At 62.0% G+C, this 19830-nt stretch overlaps 5 protein-coding genes across 5 annotated transcripts; 1 reads left to right on the plus strand and 4 right to left on the minus strand.

The window, feature by feature from the left end:
* Positions 1 to 1964: 1964 nt before the first annotated feature.
* BXZ73DRAFT_107040 (uncharacterized protein) lies at positions 1965 to 2474 on the minus strand (the record flags this gene model as incomplete). The annotated part of the gene is made up of 4 exons (XM_048016810.1): positions 1965 to 2098; positions 2158 to 2234; positions 2287 to 2360; positions 2421 to 2474. The coding sequence occupies 4 exons, from the start codon at positions 2472 to 2474 to the stop codon at positions 1965 to 1967; spliced, it is 339 nt and encodes a 112-aa protein (XP_047872095.1).
* Positions 2475 to 7867: 5393 nt separating this feature from the next.
* On the minus strand, positions 7868 to 8645 carry BXZ73DRAFT_55691 (uncharacterized protein; the record flags this gene model as incomplete). The annotated part of the gene is made up of 2 exons (XM_048021385.1): positions 7868 to 8458; positions 8514 to 8645. Coding segments are annotated over 2 exons (723 nt in total), but the record flags the coding sequence as incomplete, so codon positions are not given.
* Positions 8646 to 12608: 3963 nt separating this feature from the next.
* On the minus strand, positions 12609 to 13297 carry BXZ73DRAFT_107042 (uncharacterized protein; the record flags this gene model as incomplete). The annotated part of the gene is made up of 4 exons (XM_048016811.1): positions 12609 to 12895; positions 12958 to 13072; positions 13131 to 13180; positions 13261 to 13297. 4 exons carry the CDS (start codon positions 13295 to 13297, stop codon positions 12609 to 12611), a joined length of 489 nt encoding a protein of 162 aa, XP_047872097.1.
* A 2150-nt stretch (positions 13298 to 15447) lies between these two features.
* BXZ73DRAFT_107043 (uncharacterized protein) lies at positions 15448 to 16908 on the plus strand (the record flags this gene model as incomplete). The annotated part of the gene is made up of 7 exons (XM_048016812.1): positions 15448 to 15545; positions 15599 to 15699; positions 15758 to 15789; positions 15947 to 15994; positions 16046 to 16234; positions 16384 to 16485; positions 16546 to 16908. 7 exons carry the CDS (start codon positions 15448 to 15450, stop codon positions 16906 to 16908), a joined length of 933 nt encoding a protein of 310 aa, XP_047872098.1.
* Positions 16909 to 17752: 844 nt separating this feature from the next.
* BXZ73DRAFT_20336 (kinase-like domain-containing protein) lies at positions 17753 to 18045 on the minus strand (the record flags this gene model as incomplete). The annotated part of the gene is made up of 2 exons (XM_048017598.1): positions 17753 to 17863; positions 17914 to 18045. Coding segments are annotated over 2 exons (243 nt in total), but the record flags the coding sequence as incomplete, so codon positions are not given.
* Between the last annotated feature and the right edge of the window lie 1785 nt (positions 18046 to 19830).

The raw sequence follows: 19830 nt of genomic DNA on the forward strand, positions 1-19830 counted from the left end.
GGGACAGTTCAGTGCGCCCATACCCTTTCTATGGCGGGTGGATTGCAGCCGATGTCGGATGGGTGATCTGGGGGCGCCGCGCCAGGTGCGCACCAATGTAAATTCTGGTCAAGGTTGTGGGGGCGCTGGACGGAGGTGGAGGAGGGACGGGAAGGCATTGCGGGCTGGTAAACCATCTGGCAACGTCGAGCAGCCCGTCCGCGGAGCAAGCGTACAGCAATAACTGCGTATTTCCGCACCGCCGCTAGATGCAGCGAGATCCCCGCGCAGACGGCGCCAAAGCACGCAGGCGGAGCGGAGGGACGTGGGGGCGAACGCGGGGGCGCGCGCGACGCCGTAGCCGGCAAGGGTGGGTGCAACATCGCCGAGAGCGGTCGCCGTCGCCGAGCGCGGTCGCGGACGCTGGAACGCGATCTCCTTGACTGCGCCGGTCGAGCGTCGAGTAGGGGCCGGAGGAGGAAGTGTATCCTTTGAGCGACCGGTCCGCGAACCCGAGGTATGGACGAGTTTGCAGCAACGAGCGGTACCGCACGCGAGTGGTCGCTGCCGTGGATCGAGGCAAGTGTGGGCCGCACGCCAGTGGCCGACCTTCGCGAAGGGCGCATGAGATGTTCGCGATGCCGCGTGCGCGGCCGTAGCGAGGTCGCGCTCGTGTTCGGAGGTATAAACGACAACGTCACCCCGCTAGTGCGGCCGCATCAACTTCTTCCACCCGTTCAGAGTCGCGGCCGACGCTGGGCTGCTGGGAGTAGGTGTCCGGCCGAAGTCGTCGCATACAGAGCCACAGGTTCTGTCGGAGGTGTTGCTCCGCATACGGTGGCCCGATCTGAGGCTCTGTGGGATTGAGGGCTGCCGCGCTTGCCTCGGTTGACACCCGGCTTCGCACGAAGTTGACGCCCTCGTCGCGGCTGTCGCACACGCGCGCCCGAGCGCACAATGTCACTGCATCGGAGCTGCGCTGCCTGCAACTGACGAGATGCTCCTGCGCTCTTCTGCCAGAGAGGGCCGCCCAAGCATCGCGGTCGGCAAGAGGATGGCCCTCGATCTTGGGGACTCGTTAGCTCCGGCAAACCAAGCTGAAGATGCAGCACACACCTGAAGGCTTGATGGCTCACAGCGCAGGCCATGTTCCTCCCCGACTTCTTCCGCTCTTCGCGACCTTCGCTGACGCCTCTCCGCCAGCGGATGCGGCCACGGCGCCCTCGTTTGCCCTCGCTCAGTCGGTCGAACGGTCAGCTATCGGCTGTCGTCAGCGTGACGGGGATGCAGTCTCGCAGAGTAGAACGTACAGCGTGCAAGGGCCAGGAAATGTAGGGCGCTGACAAGGCGTAGGCAGTGCGAGCGCAGAGAGCGGATGCATAGTTGTGCTGTGCTCGTGCAAAATCCACTGCGCGTGCGTGTCCAAACTTGCGCGCGGCGCGACCTCCATGGTGTGTCTTGTGTCTGTGGAACACCGTCAGCACCGCCGCCACGACTACTGGAACCTCCCTGACACGGATCGTCCTTGCACGGGTATTCGGAACGAAACCCAGTCATCTCTGCGTCCCCACTGGAATTCGGACGCCAGACACCTGCCGCCCAATCCCCAGAACACGAATCCAGCACTGTCTGACCCCGTGGTTTGCCTGCGGTCGTGGATGCTTTCCCGCTACGGCACCACAGCAAAAGACATCGCGGCCGTGGGGAGATCGAAAGGGACGCAGGACGGGAGGCACGCACGGGAAGAAGACAAGAGCGAGGGCAGTGCGAAACGTACCTGGAGGCCCGATCTCATCCTCCGCTTGTGTGCGGCGATGTGCGTGCGGGCTTGCATCCGTCCGCAGGCGAGTGTGCAGAGGGGACGAGCTAGACCAGATAAAAAGTGGGCAGACAGAGTCGCAGAGGGTCGGCCGCCGGGGATGTTTTGCAGTTCCGGTCGGTGCGCGACCTGTGCTTCAACATCATGCTTGATCTGGAGGGCGTCGTCAGCGGGCGGTGTGGCGCGGCGCGCGGGGAGATCGCATGCTCGCGAGCGTTCCGTTCACCGAATTGACCGCGGGCCACGCGGGGCGTGGTACACAGTGGTCCCCGTCCCACTCGATCGAGCAGTGCGTCCCGCCTACGGGCGGCCGCGTCAGTCAGCGGGGCAGGCGCACGGAGGAGCGGGCGCGGACGCACTAATCGCCCGCGCGCCTGTGTCGAGCACGACGTCTTTGAGACGGGGCTTGCGCCCGAGCCGGTACGTACGCGATACGCTTGAGCCTTGATGCGTGCGTTCGCGGCGTTGCATGGGATAGCCACGCCCACAAGTCGTCGTCGGCTGGGTGTTCGATCTGGGACACGAGCTGCGTCGCGGTCTGGGTTTTGAGGGGCTGTGTTTCCTTTACCGTGGGTAGGTAAGTACCTGTGCGGGACGGTATCAGCGATAGGCGAGCGCATACAGCGGGAGAGGCGTACACGAGTGGCTCTACTGGTGTCTTGTTGAGGTCTGGCATCGTCGCCGTGACACGTCGGGAACTGCTCAGTGCACCGAACATCCTGTTCATACGGCGGGTCGATTGCAGCCGAGCTCGAGTCGATGGTTTGGGGGCGACGCACCAGGAATGCACCAGAGTAAACTCTGGCCATGGTTATGGGAGCGTTGCACATGGAGGAGGAGGAGGGACGAGAAGGCGAGAGTAGCGCTCGAGCCCTTGGCGCACTGCCTGCTGCTCAGCACGCCGGGGCTCTCGCGGCATGGATGACGCTGGACGAGGTCCACACGTCGCGTACAGGCTCAGGCTGCGCACGCGCACACGGCGGTTTGTCTTGCGTGTGCCGGGCCCGGACGATGCGCAGGAGGTCGACGTGTCCTGCATACGACTGCGACACCCCCTCGCGGACACGCGGCTGGCGGTGCTGGAACTCGTGGTGCGCAAGGAGTGGTGCGCGACGGGGGCGGCGCTCCGGGAGGCGTTCACGGAGGAGAGGTGCTGGGAGAGCGTCAGAGAGCTCTCACTCGAGCTGGAATTTGACGGGACGCTCGAGCGGGCGGCGTGCGCCGTCCTGGTGCATGGCTCTGGCTCTTGCCCTGGCGGGCCTGCTCCCCGTTGTCCCGCTGTGTGCGTATGCGTCGTAGAGAGTGCAGGGAATGTCCAATCGTAGGCTTGAGTGAGACTGTGATTAGGAGTGTGACGGGAAGTGTGCTGGCACCGACTGCGAGGAAGTAGGGCGCGCGTGCCCCGCGGAAGCGAACGAGCAGGTGTTCTATCGGGACGATGGCACGGGTGTACACTGTGTCTCGCGTTCTGCGAGAACGAATGGTCCCTCTCGAGCGCGAGCGTAGGCCAGCCATTCTCTGCTTGCACGGGATGTGAGTGTGGAATTGTGGTCTAGGAGCGTTGGGTACCTACCTCATATTCAACAGCCTGGCGCGTTGAGGGTTAGGTGCGGCCAAGGTACAGATGATTGAACGGCGACGGCGCCGTCTGGCGCGTTCTGTGCGAACACGGACGTGGTTGGGCGAAGGACGGAGTCAGTGGGGCACAGACGCTGTAGAACGATGGGGTGAGGACGGCGGGAGAGTCGGAGGGGGGAGTATTGGCTGGGAGAAGGCCTGGGAGGACGAGCGTCGAGAAGATAGATGGGCACGTACGAATATTAGGTGGCAGCAAGCAGGCTCTCATCTGCATCGTTGACCGCCCGCTCCGGGCCAGGTGACAACGACGGCCATTCGCCATTGGGGGTAGAGATACGCGTGTGGTTGGTTTGCACCCGCTAGCTGACGGGTTCTTGGGTGATATCTGGCGGCGGGGAGTGCTTCGAGGGTGTGGGGACGGTGGTCGGACGGCAGATCTGTGCGCGTTCGTTGCGAGAGTACAATGAAGGGTGGAGAGCGAAGGGTGGTCACACACGGACGTGACAGCCAATTGAGAGGCGTGCGGGAGCGGAGCGTCGATGGTCGATGGTCGACGGGTCGAATTAAGGCATCGGCGGGACGCTGGGGATGGCGGAACGTTGTCTCGATCGCTGTACGCCCTGGGACGCAACGGCGTGTAGGCGAGTGTGTTGGGCGAGGTCGTGACGCGTTGAGGGGCGGTACGCCGATGACGCGTTCTGCCGACTGCGGTGCGCCCTGCTCAAGCGCTCAAGTCCAAGGCTGGTCAGCAAGCGCCAAGCGCTGGGCGAAAGAGGCGTCACCGCAGGCGCTCGATTGCGTCATGCGAGCGAGGTGCACTCCGCGTCAAGCGAGTTCGCGCCTTCCTCGCCCTCTCGACCGCCCCGCCCTCTCTCAGCCCATCTCGTACTTGCAAGCGTCTGGGCGTCGAGAAGAACACCGAGTCCCGCCCTCTGCGTTCCAGCTCTCCGTGATCAAGGTCCGTGCCTCTTCCTTTGCACCCGACGATGTCTAACGTGAACCCGACAGGACACAGTAGCTGCACATTGGCACAGTTCGTCTACCTCCAGAACAAGCTATCACCAATGCGCTCAACGAGGTCCACGCGAGACGCGTCTTGCACCCGTCGGCCTGTGCACACGCTCTTCGTCTTCGCGGAAGTACAGCAGGGCAAGGTGCGGCACGGAGATGGATGTCTGTGGTACAAAGATCGGTGAGTCTGTCTCGCACTGGGTGGATCTACGACTACCTTCTCTGCGTCTTCCGTCCCTTTGGATCCGAGGTCATCCTCGCCAAGATCAATTCCTCGGATGAGGACGGTGTCCGACGTCCGTCTATTCCGCCTTGTTCTCGCGCCCCGAAGCTCTCGCGCGTAGTCACTGTCGAATTTTTGACGACATCTACGTCCCCCTTGTCTACCTCCCGGAACCCTGAGCCTTGTACGTGCTCCTCTCTCTGTCCTGTCTTCCCCGAAACCCATGCCGTCCCCCCAGCGACCCGAAAGACTGAGCACATTTCTGGCTGCCGGGATCGGAAACAACCTCGTCTCACGAGCTCCTCGAATCGCCCCTGACGGACCGGGTATACATCGACGCCGGCGATATCCTCCGGGCGCGGGCCGAGGCAGACGAGTTCCTTGACGATGAGCTCGGACCGCCGAAGACGCGTGAGGTTGTTCAGCAGGCTCGTGAGATGCGCCGTTCCCCGTATACCATCACCGTGAGTGCCTTCCCTGCTTCCCCCCGTCGGTGGAAAATTGCTTATGTCTTATTCTGATTCCAGGCCCGATGTCAGAACAGCGACTTGGGCAGTGGAGGAACGCTGGCGTCGAAACAACGGAGGATGGCTTCGGACATGTAATCAGACCGGACCGCGTACTTCTTGTTTGCTCGTATCCTTCGGAGACATGTTGTAACCCGTTCACTTCAACCAGGACCAGCATTTCTAACTCGAGAGGAAGCGGAGCTGGAGGATGAAATTTCGCATCTGATTGCCATCACAAGCTATTCTGTAGAATATGTTCTCTGTTCTCGCCATGTAGACGTACACGAAATAATAAAGCCCAGGACCAGTCACCCCACGTCCTCCCGTAGCCCTGCACATGCAACACCATCGCATGAAGACGCGCACGACGAAAATCTAAGGTGTGCGCGGTGTATCCGTGGGTGCTGCTGGCGAAGTGGCAGAAGCTACGTGGGCGCCACGGGCATTTCGTGTGGAGTGGCAGCGGCGTCCACCACGGGGGAATCCGCAGGGCTGTGAGACGGGGTCAGCGTCGGGAATCGCACGAATGAAGGACGGATACGAGCTTGGGTTCCGCAGCTTGGTCGTTCTGTTTATCTGATTGAGGACCTGCGGCGGAAGACGACGGGTCCAGTGGAGGGGCCCGGCACGGCGGGACCTTCGACGTGAGATCGAGGAGGCGATCTTTGCACTCGTTCACCCAGGGAATCCACGGGTTCATGTGACGGCGCCAGTCCTCCGTTCCAACGAGCTGTATGAACACGCGCTCGAGCGCTGCAACAAGCGACGGTGTGACCAGACTGCAGATGCCGTCTGAGGAATGGGAGTGGAATTGGAGTATGTCGTACAGGATCCACCGGAACCAGTAGGAGGCCTCCGGCGATACAGGCAACGACCAGTCAATTGTGTTGAGGAGCATTTCGAGGGAGGAGAGCGCGTGTGCGACGAACGGCTGGATCGCAGCGATGCCGTCGCACTCGCGGATCCTGGGCGCCGAGTCCTCGACGAGTTCCCAGATGGGGCGGATATGCTTCTGCATGAACTTGAACTCGCCGGTGAGGACGTCTTGAGAAGGCGCGTCTGCGCGTCGGAGGCCACGGTCACTGACGAGTGTTTGGATCCGGTGAGCTGCCGCGAAGGCAGCTGCGGTCACGGTGAGTGCTCTGACTTGGACGGCGTTGAAGGTGAAGTCGCAGACGCACCGAGTTGCAACGTTCCGGCGTCACGGATATTCTGGAACACGTTGTCGTACCACAATCTGTCCCATTCTGACTCTGCGCTCACGGGTTCGACAGTTCTTAGCATACTGACGAGCAGTCGGGTCCCGGTCGCTGCGTCGGGCGCCGTGGACATTTCGTGTGGAGTGGCAGCGGCGTCCGCCTCCACGCCGGGGGAATACGCAGGCCTGTGAGACGGGGTCAGCGTCGGGAATCGCACAAATGAAGGACGGATACGAGCTCGAGTTCCGCAGCTTGGTCGTTCTGTTTCTCCGATTGAGGACCTGCGGCGGAAGACGACGCGTCCGGTGGAGGCTAGGGGCCCGGCACGGCGGGACCTTCGACATGAGATCGAGGAGTCGATCTTTGCACTCGTCCACCCAGTGACTCTGCGGTCCATGTGACGCCAGTCCTCCGTTCCAACGAGCTGTATGAACACGCGCTCGAGCGTTGCAACAAGCGACGGTGTGACCAGATAGCGGATGCCGTCTGAGGAATGGGAGTGGAATCCGAGTATGTCGTACAGGATAGCACCGAACTGGCAGCAGCAGGCGTAGTCCGGTGATACAGGCAGGGACCAGTCAATCGTGCTGAGGAACTTTCAAAGGAGGAGAACGCGTGCGCGACGAACGGCTGGATCGCAGCGATGCCGTCGCACTCGCGGATCCTGGGCGCCGAGTACTCGATGAGTTGCCGGATGGGGCGGATATGCTTCCGCATGAACAAGAACTCCCCGGCGAGGACGTCTTGAGAAGGCAGGTCTGCGTGTCGGAGGCCACGGTCGCTGACGAGCGTTTGCATCCGGTGAGCTGCCACAAAGGCAGCTGCGGTCACGATCAGTGCTCTGACTTGGACAGGGTTGAAGTTGAAGTCGCAGGCGCACCAAGTTGCAACATTCTGATGTCACGGATCTCCAGGAACGTCCTGCTGAGCCACAGTTGTCCCATTCTGAGTCTGTGCTCGCAGGTTCGACCATTCTTTGCATGCTGAGGAAGAGCAGTTGGGTCCCAGTCTCGATATACTCAGATGAAGCGGGTGTGCTCGCCGGGGGGATAGCGCCTTTGTCTCCTCCACTCTCGAGCATTTCAACAGAGAATCCGCCGTACGCATGCAAGACGGGGATCGTAAACATCTTCTTCATAAAGTCTGGCCATTGAAGCTGAGACCCGTAGAGGTCCGAGAGGCGTCCAAAGGTCCATTCCCGATACGACTTGGCAACCTGTGGGTCGCTGGATAGGCACATCGCAGCCGTGTGTGCCATGCCTGTGTTTTGAGAGCTGATCAACGCCCAGTGGACTGTCTGGGCGTCCAGATCGGGTGCGCTTCGTGAGACAATGGCCTCTTCGTCGCCTTTCCATACAGTGTTGGGCTCTGGACACCTCAACGAGGATGAAAAGATCCAGAAGGCCCGTTTGCGCCTCCAGGTGACAGTTTCAAGGTAGCCCTGGCAATCGCTCTGGAGGAGGGTGAGAGAAAAAGAGCGGAGGGCGCGGATTATTGAACGATAAACGAGCGAGTAGAAACTGAGAATGACACTCCAGAGAGGGAGGAAGGCCCTGGATTGAGGCGAGAAGTAACACATCGAGGGGTTGATCGACGGGACAATGGTTGTGACGATGATGAAAAGCATGAGCATCCCAACGAACGTCGCAGTGGCGGAGAAGACATGGACGTCTGAGTGGAAGAGGAGGATGAGGAGGCCGGCGAAGAATAGAATGACGGCGACGATGAGAAGAAGTGGCACAAGCGAGATGATAGCAGGGATGTGCGCCTTGTTGAGGTTCGAGAGCCGGTAGATGCGACGTCGTGTGATTGGTGCGGAGAACCCGTACAGCCCGGTGTTGTACTCTTTGAGCCATTGCTTCACCATGATCCCGATCGTCGCTGATGACACGCTGAAAGTAAGACTGGTGAACCAGAGCGCATTCACCCAAACGGCCCAGGTCTCGGGACGAAAGGGGGTCGGCACGATGTCCCCGAACGCCAAGGCGGTAGAGTTGACGAATGAGGGATTGAGCGCAAAGCTTTTCAGCTGGGCAGAGACCTGAGTCAAGATCGCGTTGGTTTGATCGCTTGATTGAGGCTGGAGCATGGCAAAGGCGATGGTGTTGAACGCGGTGAGAGCGGCGGAGAATAGACCGTCCTGAGCAGTGGTCGCGGGTGAGGGTCGCTGCAGAGGCACGAACGTCGAGACGTACAAATGTCAAGAGGCCATCGATTTCCTTGTTCCACTGGTCGACGAGCTCGTCGCTGTACTTCTCCACCGTCTTTCTGGTCTCGTTCCACGCCGCATCAATATCCGCCTGCTTGAAATTCTTAGTAGGCAGCATCTATCGTTCAGATTATTCAGCATGTATCAATGCAAACGAGTGAGATGCGGGACGTACTATCACATCGTCGTGAATATCCGGCAGTTTCTTATCTCCTGCTGCTAGCGATGGTTCGATACGAGTCTGCGCACCCCATGAATGTCTATCTGGCTGCGGGTGAATGATGTACTCACAGGTTCGATCCCAGCAGTGTTCCGTTCCGTTCCAATCCCCTCGTTTTCCGCTTGTGGGGGCTGATCGATAGTGGGCATACGAGAGGGAAGTGGAAGCGTTTGAAATATACCTTCTTGAATTCGTGAAGAATCTCCTTCAGCAGGGCGCATATATTGTCAAGAGACGCGTTCACCTGATCGAACTTCGTGAGTCATTGTAGGGTCTGAAAAGAGTGACACACGTACTGGGGTGGTCCCGGTGGAGCGCGTATCCTCGGGGAGACGAGCGGTCTCTGAGTCTCGATGATCATCTGCGCTCGAGGTTCGTTGAAGGACGATTGCGCCGAGGTCTGGGTGTGAGTGCATCAGCCGTCGTTCGCATCATTGGGTGATTCAAGTTTGTGCGTACCGGAGCGCGGGTGAATCTTGGCAGAGACGGTCGGCGAGGGAGGCATAGTGACTGGTGAGGCTGACTGGGATGGAATTTTCCTGAGCGCTGGATCTGCGAGACGGGATGTGGGTGGGGACGTGGGCGGGGACTAGGACGAGTGAGCGGTAGGTGAGCTGAAGAGAACGACGGTCTACCCATGTTGGACGCATGGCTGACCGCGCGAACTCGGCGAGGCGACGGAGATTGAGCCCAGCATCCAGGGAGGATCATCTCAGATAGCGTTATATGAATGCTTCGTCCACGACGTGAAGTGCGAGGCGCTCCGTGCGGCGTATTCAATGCGTGCCTTGACCATGCCACCTACTCGCTGTCACAATCCAAGTCGGCGGTGTCAGCAGCTATCCCAAACCCAAGAAAGACGGTATGTACTCGAAGTCGAAGGCGGACCGGTCGATCGTGCTTCTGAGCTGCCTTGGAAAGCTCTGTGAGAAGGCGCTGGCGGTGCGACTCCACTAGTACTTCAACGAGGGTGGCACTTGTCGCAGTTCGGCGAGACGTGACGAAGCAGAGGCCTATGGTCGACGTCCGACGCTGGCCTCTGCTCGTGCATCAAATTCGCCGGCGTGGGCGCGCGGGATGGTCCGACACGAGTCCGTTTTCGCGTTCGACGTCGCACAGTTCCGCCCCCGAGGGCGCCAGAGATACGCGCCAGTGGAGACGCGCCCAGGTGGGCGGCAACGGAGCGGGAACGCGAGCGGTGCGCACCCCCGTCTGTCTCGTTTTCACGCTTTGCGCCCCGTTCAGGCGTCCACTGCCGCTTGGTGCCAGCCATCTCCTTTGCCGAATCTGCTAGTGGCGCCCACGACACGCACGACACGCGAGGATGGGATCCGGACGTGAAGAAGCTCGTCCATCCGCCTCACCCGCTTCACGCCCTCCACCGCGCACCCCGCCTCGGCCGAGCACCTGCAATCGCGGGTGCCCGGTGCTCGGTGCCGCCTTCCCCTCCTGCTTCGCCCGCCCGGCCTACCACACGTACGGTGGACACCTGCGGACGTCCACATGGGCGTCCTCTACTCGGAGATGACGATGTTGGGGTCGCCGTGAGTTCCGGCGACCACTAGCTCGGTGAGTACACCCCGTTTTGTGCTCTCCACCTTGCTCTCCTCCGCTCTTGCGCACCTCCTGCTTGTTCGCGCGAGCACGTCCGACTCCTCGTGGGTGTGGCACGGCGTCGCTGCCGGTGTCACTTGTCCCCACTCTCCGCCTCACCCTCCGCCCCCGCACACGTCCCGCTCGTGCATGCAAGCACGACCTAGCCGTGCTCTGTGCGTTTGTCCGACTCGCGGGCGCGCAGCACCACGTCTCCGTGAAGATCATCGGCAAGGCTCACAGGGAATCGATGGTCATCGAGGAGGTTGACAAGCACTTCGGCTGTTTCGAGTGCGTAGACGTTGCTGTACTCATCCAGGGATCTCCCTCATCACCTCTTAAGCCATACACGCCAGTAACGGCACCTCTTACCTGTTGAAAGCTGGTCTTGCATGTTTACCACAGCATCTCGCCGAACCCCAGCACCCGAATCCCAGCACCCGAATCGACTTCGCGGGTTCATCGTTCCCTACCCCTATCTTCCCCTCGCGCGCATCTCCGACAAGCTCACTCCAGGCCAGCTCGTGATGCTCGACCTCCGTCTCGGGTGGCAGTAATACCTCAAGCGAAGGCACGACACCATCCAGATGGACCGGCTCGGGCTCCCCTCGCACTCGGCGGACGGGCTATACAGCTGGCAAGACGCGTTCACCTCGTTCGGTGAGGGCCACGGAGGCGGCGAGCGTCACGCTAATGTACGTGGACCTGCGCACATGCTCGTCACGCGCGATCGCTTCCCCCTCGACGACTCCCGTCCCTCGTCACCTTCACCGGCGATGACACGACGACGCTCGTCGACTTCGATTCCGATCCGCCCCCCCCCGTTCCGCACGCCAGTGGACGGTCCTGAGCCACGGCGGCGGTACCGCTCTCCGTGCGTGTCTCAAACGCCAGCAGGCGCGCCCCGCCGCGGGGTTCTGGGGCGACAAAGCGTATGGGTGGAACGCTACGCACTGCAGGTCCGCATGCTCCAGTTTCTCGCCCCGCGGTCGCTGACACCGTGCGGTCTCTTTTTCCCGACAGCACTGCGATGCCGGCACGGCCTTCGAGCGTGTCTCGGGCACGGGCACGGACGTTGACGTCGAGGTGAAGCCCGCGACCTTGATCGGTCCCGCTCTGGCCCTCCAGCTTGGGGCACCAGAGCGCGGCCTAAACGAAACGCGCCACGATCATAGCGAACGCGCGCTGCTGCCTTGTGCCGTGCCGCTGCTCGTGCGCGCGGCGCGGTGTATGTCCACGGCCCCGACACCATCGCAAACGATCCTGCGGGCCTGCGTGTCAGGAGGAGTGGAGCTTAGACTCGTCAGAGGAGTTTGCAGTTAGCACATGATAGCTCGCGGCCGTGCAAGCGATGTTTTATAGTAGTATCGTGTAATGCCATGGTGTTGGGCGCACGAACCTCCACGGGTTGGATGAGCCGTACCCGAGGTAACCGTACCTGTGGTGATGCCTACGGGGTGCAGGCTACATATGTATGATCCTCGTTCGCGCACGCCCCTCCTTCTGCGCACGCGTCGGCCTTCAGAACAAGAACCGCTAACGAAGGCTGAAGCACGTGCAAATATCGAACTCCAGTGAGTATCCGGGAGAACGTTCGCGCATGTACTTATGGGTATGTGCATTTTATAGTGTATGATAAGACAGAACACGGGAAGTATCGACATGAAAGCACAGCAACAATGTACACATCTAGCATTGCTGTGTGTCGCCGACGCAATTAGTCCGCACCCTCCACTTCTGCGATAGACATCTCTGACGGCTCCGTCCGCGGCCCCACACGCGGTGACTCCTGCGTCTGCGTCTGTGAATTCTTCGTCGACATTCTACTCCGGTAGTGGCTTGCGTTTCACCCCCTTGCACATCGGCGACCTCCCGACCCGTGTGCCGTCTTCAAGCTTCTTGTTTTCTCGCATCGGCGTGGCCTTCTTCATCGCGTGACGGGCTGATAAACGGGCTCCTTCACAGGCCTCCCACCGACCTCGACCAGAGCCTCCCCGCCCATGTACGCACGTCCTGCGACGGCGCCGGGAGTTCCTCGCACACCCGCTGCCCCCGCGACAGCACCTCCGACAGCCACCGAAGCTTGCCGCGCTCGCTCCCCTCGCTTGCGGCAGACCGCGGACCCGAGAGCACGTGACCGTCCTTGAGCCTGTCGTCGGCGTCGGCGGGGTCGGCGGGCGCTCAGGGCGACGGCGGGTGTACGGCGAGCATGAGGCTCGGGGCGTCGAGGGACATGCGCGAGCCCGCCGCGGAGCGCATCCATGCGTCCTACTCGCTGTCCATGCGAAGCAGCGACGCCATCCCGGGCAGTCCCATCAGCGGGGCGGCGAGCGGAGGGGTGTGCTCGAGCGTCGCCGCCGGCGCGCCGTCTGCGATGGAGGGGGCGGAGGGGAGCGACTGGAGCGACGCGGTGCGAAGCGCGGGGGGAGTCGCGGGGAGCGGCCGGGGCGCGCCTTCGAGCTCGGCCTCGGTCGCGAGCCACGGGTGGTACAGCGCACCGAGCGACATGCGCTTGCTCGGGGAAGACGCGAGGAGCGCGCGGATGAGCTGCTCGGCTGTGGGTGTGTGCGGGGCCGAGGTCAGCTCGCGCGGCTGGGAAGAAGGAGGGCACATGCACTCTGCTCGCTCACGCCGCACTCGTACAGGAGCGTCCACCGCACCCGGCGGGTCGTGATGTTGGTATGGATGTCCGTGTTCGGCGGGTCTGCGTCGAACGGGGTGCCCTGCATGAGCTTGAGAGGAGAAAATGGTCAGCACACCCGGACAGACGCACATGGCAATGGCAATCACGCCGACGCTCCAGCTGTCGACCAGGTTCGAGTACCCGTCCGGTGTGGGCCCTGAGGAACGCGGTTGTGCGCCACGATGCCTTGAGGTGCAAACGAGGAAGAGTCCTCGAGTCGAAAGAGCGAAGTCGGACGGCGATTGCAGGCGGTTTGTTGGACGTTGGCGGGCATGGCGAGCGCGGGTGGTACCGTCAATTGGGCGCGTCCTCCGTTATCGAAAACACGCACGCCTGCGTGTCCGCCGCGGAAGGCTTGTTGGTTGGGACATCGGCTGGAATGGTGTCCGTGAACGTGTGCAGGCGCACGGGGAGGGGAATCATAGGCAGCGGGCCAGAGATCGCTATGAGGAGGTCTCGGCACCGTGCGTACGTATGTGTCGTCGTTAGCGCAGGGAGCGTCCAGTCGTAGGCCTCAGTGAGACTGCGAGTGCACTGGCACCGACTGCGAGGAAGCTGGGTACGTGTACCCTGCAGAGGCGAGTGAGCTGGGGGTAGGACGGAACGGCAGGCGTCCGATAGGGACCACGCTACGAGTGTTATGCGTCGCGTTCTGCGAGAACGAATGGTCACGCTCGAGCGCGAGCGTGTGCTGCACATTCTCTGATTGCACGAGATGTAAGCGTAGGATCTTAGTGTAGGGATGTTGTGCACCTACCTCGCACAGGGTTACATACGGCCTGGGGCGTTCAGAGTTAGGTGAGGCCGTGGTACGGATGATTGAGATGTCGTCTGGCGCGTTCCTGCGCGAACAAGGCCGATGGTAGGACATGGTTGGCGCGGAGGGCGGGCGTCGGTAGGGCACCGACGCGGTGGAATGAAGGGGTGCGGACGATGGAAGAGACAGAGGAGAAGTGTGGGCCGGGAGAAGGGCTCGGAGGATGAGAAGGCACGTACGAGTGGTCAGTCGCAAGCACGCTCTGATCTCCATCGCCGAACTCCCGCTCTGGGCCAGCTGACACCAACGGGCATTGGGAGTAGCGGCGCGTGTCTGGTTGGTTTGAACACGCTCGTTGAGGGATTCTTGGATGATGTCCGGCGGCGCCGGGGAGTGTGTCGAGGGTGTGGGGACCGTCAGACGGCCGATCTGTGCACGTTCGTTGAGAGAGCACAGCGATGCGCGGGAACTCAAGTACTCACGGACGGGACAGCCAAAGAGGCGTGCAGGAGCGGGGCGCCGATGGTCGATGGTCGACGGGTCAAGAGGCTTCGGGACGCTGGGGGTGGCAGGTTGTGTCGACCGCGGCACGCCCTGGGACGCAACGGCGTGGGGGCGCTAGTGTGTTGGGCGAGGTCTTGACGTGTCTACGGGATCCGCCGATACGTCGTGGATGAGGCGTTGTGTCGACCGCGGTGCGCCCTGCATTTGAGTCAGTCAAAGGCTGGGAGTCGGCGTGCGCCAACCGCAGGCGCTCGATTGCGTCATGCGCGCGACTCAGAATCCAGGTGCGTTCCTAAAGTCACCCTCCTCCTCCTCCTCCTCCTCCTCCTCCTCCACGCGTCGCAGTTCGGCGGGACGAGGCAGGGTCACAGCCTTCTGTGGTTGAAGCTGGCCTCGTTCTCGTGTATCACATTCGTCAAGCGTGGATGCGCGGGATGGCCCAGCGCATCTGTCCTCGCATTCGACCGGTACTACCTCGCACAGTTCTACGTACCCCCTACTATCTCTGCCGCCGCCTCGCGAACATCGACCGTGCCCTAGTGAAGACGCGCAGGGGTGAGCGGCAAGTGGGGACGTCAGAGCTGAGAGCGGTGCGCACCGTCTTCCTCTTCCTCTCCCTCCTCCATCCGCCTCACCCGCTTCCCGCCCTCCACTCGCGGGCGCCCGGTGCCCGGTGCCGTACTCTCCACCTGCTTCGCCCACCCTGCGGGGGATGTCCACCAGGGGCTCGGAGATGAGGATGTTGGGGTCCCCAGTGGCCTGAGTTACGGCGACCCCTAGCTCGGTGAGTGCGCCCCATTTTGTGCTCTCCACCTCTGCTTTGCCCCCGTCCACCTTGCCTTCCTCCCCTTTTGCGCGCGTCCTGCTCGTTCGCGCGGGCGCGTCCAGTTCGTGGATGCGGCACGCCGTCGCTGCCGGTCTTGTCCCCACCCTAGGCGGATGAGGTGTATTGCATTAGACCCGCGTCGTCCGCGGAGAGCTACGTGAGTTCTTTCCTTACTGTATGCGCATGTTGTCCTCAAGAGATGGACTTTAATCGCTGCGCATAGACACGATCGTGGAAGTGTGCGGCCGAAGCCGTGCGCAGGTACGTGTTCGCAATTTTTGAGCGCATAATACCTACCTTGAGTATGTATACCGTACACCCAGGTTACGGCTTTCTGATGAGCGAGAACGCGGACTTGGCGGAGCGATTCGCGCTGGAGGGGATCGCGTTTATTGGGCCTCCGGCGAGTGCCATCGTGAGCATGGGCTCGAACAGGTGTGTGGTTCTTCTGCGAGTAGCCGTAGCGGCGAGGCTAAGTGCGGAGACAGCGTGTCGAAGAATATCATGTCTGCTGCAGGTGTTCTGGTCGTCTCTGGCCATCACGGGAACCAGGACCTCGACTTCTTGCAGCAAGAGGCTTTGCGCATAGGTACGAAGGTCTTCATCTTCTCCTGCGCTCGCCTCCCCGCATGAGACTTGCCACATAGACTACCCTGTTCTCATCAAACCCGTCCCAAGAGTGCGCATCGTACATGCACAAGGCGAGTTCCCACAAGGCGCTTTCTTCTGCTCAACGCAAGGCGACGAAGTCGTTCGGCAACGCAGAGTGTTGGGCGGCTCCACGTTCGGCGTCGGTTTCCGCTGATTGAGACCGTTGAGGAACACTTGCTTGCAAGTCGAACACCCTGATCACCGAACTTGATGTCATCCAGCGGCAACTAGAGGTGAGCATTCGACTATTTGTACCCTTGCATTTGCTCATGACTTTTGCGCAGGTGGCAGCTGGAGATGCGCTTCTTCTCGACCAGTCCTCAATACCACTCGTCGGGCGTGCTTTCGAATCGCGCCTATACGCCGAGAACCCACGCAACTTCCTCCTCGACTCTGGCCAACTCGCCTACCTATCCACACCCACACCCACTCACATATTCACGGCTCCGCCGGGTGCATACCTCTGGGAGAACGTAGCTCTCCCTTCATGCTCGTCGCGAACACATCTGCTGTCATCGCGCCATCACTTCGTGTCGAGCAAGGATTCGAGCAAGGCACACAAATTGGCTTCTTCCAATCGTCCATGGGCACGATCGCACGGAGGCTATGAGGAAGCCGCGAGGTGCGCTGGAAGAGTACAGAGGTCGAGAACATCAAGTTCTCGAGGGCCCTCGGGGGAAACCAGGCGTTTATAGACGGAGACGTCGAGACAGGTTTCATTCCGGTAAGCCTCACCGCTCATTGCGAGGTCTGTATCGGCTGACGTTTACTCGTATTCCACGAGCTCTTCCCACCCACACCTGAACCTCCCGATGAAGCTCTCGCACAAGCCATGTCGTCCTGCGCGACGAGCCAATTCCTGCTTCCTCCAACCCTGAGACGACACTCACTTCTCGTGCTTCAACGCGACGTTTACAAGAACCATCACCCTCCAACACAGATCCCTCTCCCACCTTCTCCGTCACTCGCGCTCACCGTGGCCGCCTCCCTCCCGGACAGTTTCTCGCCCACCTTCGCTGCCGTATCCGCCGTGCTTGAGTCCCCCCTCACCTTCGCCGGCGCACGTGCCCGCACGACCATGGTCCCACCGCCCGCCCGCCGCCTCGCCCTCGCGCGCGTCCCGCTCGTCCATGCAAGCACCACCTAGCCGTGCTCTACGCGCTGCTCCGACTCCGGGCGCGCAGCACCACGTCCCCGCTTCCCCGCTGCGTTGTCCTCGCCCTCCGCCTCCGCCTCCGCCTCCGCCTCGCCCTCCACGTTGTAGTAGCATACTAATAAATATATCTTCATCTCTCACAATACCGCCTGCCGCGCCCGCGACAGCACCTCCGACCGCCGCTGGAGCTTGCCGCGCGGGCTCGAGAGCACGTGGCCGTCCTTGAGCCCGTCGGCGGCGTCGCGCACCGGCCGCGCGCTCGGGCGACGGCGGGTACACGGCGAGGATGATGCTCGGGTCGTCGAGGGACATGCACGAGCCCGCCACGGAGCGCATCGACGCGTCCTGCTCGCCGTCCATGCGGAGCAGCGACGCCGTCCCGGGAAGCCTTCGCAGGCTCATCAGCGGGGCGGCGGGCGGAGGGGTGTGCGCGGGCTCCGCCGCGGCCGCCGCGCCGTCCGAGACAGAGGGAGGGTGTGGAGCGCGGGCGGGGTCGCGGGGAGCCGCCGGGGCGCGCCTTCGACCTCGACCTCGATCGCGAGCCATGGGTGGTCCAGCGCGCTAGTAAGCGACATGTGCTTGGTCGGCGAGGATGAAGCGCTCCGCTGTGTGTGCGCCCAGCTCGCGTGACGGAGAAGAGGGAGAGGGCACGCACCCTGCTCGCTCACGTTGCACTCGTACAGGAGCTTCCACTGCACCTGGCGGGTCATGATGATCGTATGGATGTCCCCGTTCGGCGGGTCTGCGTTGAATGGGGTGCCCTGCGTGAGCCTGAGAAAAGAGAGCGGTCAGCACGCGGCCGTCGATCGCGTCTCCCGGCGGACGCACATGGCGAAATCACGCCGACGCTCCAGCTGTCGACCAGGTTCGAGTATCCGTCCGGTGTCGGGAACGCGTCGTGCACGGCCACTTCCAGCGCGAGGTATATGGGGGTGCCGGAGAACGTCTGGATGCGCGTGTTAGCAACGAGGAACTTTGCCTCACATAAATACGCACCTTGAAGATCGTCTGGGAATCCATCGGCTTCGCTAGCCCAAAGTCGGAAATCTTCACGTTGGGCGGATACTGGTCCGTCGGAAGAAATTTCTCCGGCTCCAGGTCACGGTGAACGATCCTTTGATCGTGTACGTGCTGCAGACCGTGATCAGAGGGCGATAGGTGGTAAGGTGAGACGTGCTTACCGACAGGGCGTCGCAGATCTGGTACGTGATCCGCGTCCGCTGTGATGACAGTAAGCGCATATACCAAGGCAATAAATGAGCGGAGGCGCACGCAGCCCGCGGTCTGTATTGGTGAAATACTTGAGCAAGTCTCCGCCAGAGACGAGTTCCATCACTAGACTTGCATACCAGTAGTCAGAGCTGATCTGGGGGCGTCGTCAGCGAGCGGTGCAGTGCGGCGCCGGGAGATCACATACTCGCGAACTTCCTGCTCATCGAAAAGTCGGCAACCTTGGCCGCGGCCCGGCGGAGTGGTCCCTGTCCCACTCGATAGAACAGTGTGTGCTGCCTGCGGGCGGGCGTGTTGGTCAGATGGGCGGGCGCACGAGGGAGCGGGCGCGGACGCACTGATGGCCGCGAGTCTTTGTCGAGCACGGTCATGAGCGGCCTGCGCCAGCCGGTACGTGCGCTGCACTTGAAGAGTGGATGCGCTTGATGTTCCGGTTCGCGGTGTTGCAAGTGATGGGCACGCCCCGCAAGTCGTCGTCGTCTGTTGGGTGTTCGGTCTGGGACACGAGCAGGGTCGCGCCTGTGTCTCAGGCGCTATCGCTCCGTCGTGGGGGGGACTATCGGGACGAGATCAGCGAGAGGCGAGCGCATACAGCGGCAGAGCGTACGCGGGAGGTGAGTCTGGCGATGACGTCGCCGTGACACGTCAGGGACAGTCAGTGCGCCATACCCTTTCTATGCGGGTGGATTCAGCCGATGCGGATGGATGATCTGGGGGCGCCGCGCCGGTGGCACCAAGGTAAATTCTGGTCAAGGTTGTGGGGGCCTGGACGAGGTGGAGGAGGGACGGGAAGGATGCGGGCTGGTAAACCATTGGCAACGTCGAGCGCCCGTCCGCGGAGCAAGGCGTACAGCAATAACGCGTATTTCCGCACCGCGCTAGATGCAGCGAGATCCCCGCGCCGACGGCGCCAAAGCACGCAGCGGAGGGGGAGACGCGGGGCGAACGCGGGGGCGCGCGACGCCGTAGCCGGCAAGAGGCGATGAGCAGGGGGGTCGCCATCGCCGAGCGCGTCGCGGACACTGGAAGCGATCTCACTTGACTGCGCCGGTCGAGCGTCGAGTAGGGGCCGGAGGAGGAAGGTGTAATCGCTTTGAGCGACCGGTCCACGGAACCCGAGGTTGGCAGTAACGAGCGGTGCGTACGCGAGTCGTCGCTGCCGTGGATCGAGGCAAGTGTGGGCCGCACGCCAGTGGCCGACCTTCGCGAAGGGCGCACGAGATGTTCGCGATGCCGCGTGCGCGGCCGTAGCTAGGCCGCGCTCGTGTTCGGAGTACGAACGACAACGTCAGGCCGCTGTGCGCCGCATCAACTTCTTCCACCCGCCCAGAGTCGCGGCCGACGCTGGCTGCTGGGAGTAGGTGTCGGCCGAAGTCGTCGCATACAGAGCCACGGCTTCTGTCGGAGGTGTTGCTCCGCATGCGGTGGCCCGATCTGAGGCTCTGTGGGATTGAGGGCGGCGCGCTTGCCTCTGTCGACACGGCTTACGCACCAAGTCGACGTCCTCGATTCGCGGCCGTCGCACACGCGCGCCCGAGCGCACAATGCTGCATCGGAGCTGCAGTGCCGCGACTGAAGAGACGCTCCTGCGCTCTCTGCTAGACGGGCCGCCACGCATCGCGGTCGGCAAGAGGATGGCCCTCGATCTTGGGGACTCGTTAGCTCCGGCAAACCAAGCTGAAG

The sequence above is a fragment of the Epithele typhae genome, assembly GCF_022376455.1.
Source record: "Epithele typhae strain CBS 203.58 chromosome Unknown BXZ73scaffold_98, whole genome shotgun sequence".
Lineage (NCBI taxonomy): Eukaryota > Fungi > Basidiomycota > Agaricomycetes > Polyporales > Epitheliaceae > Epithele > Epithele typhae.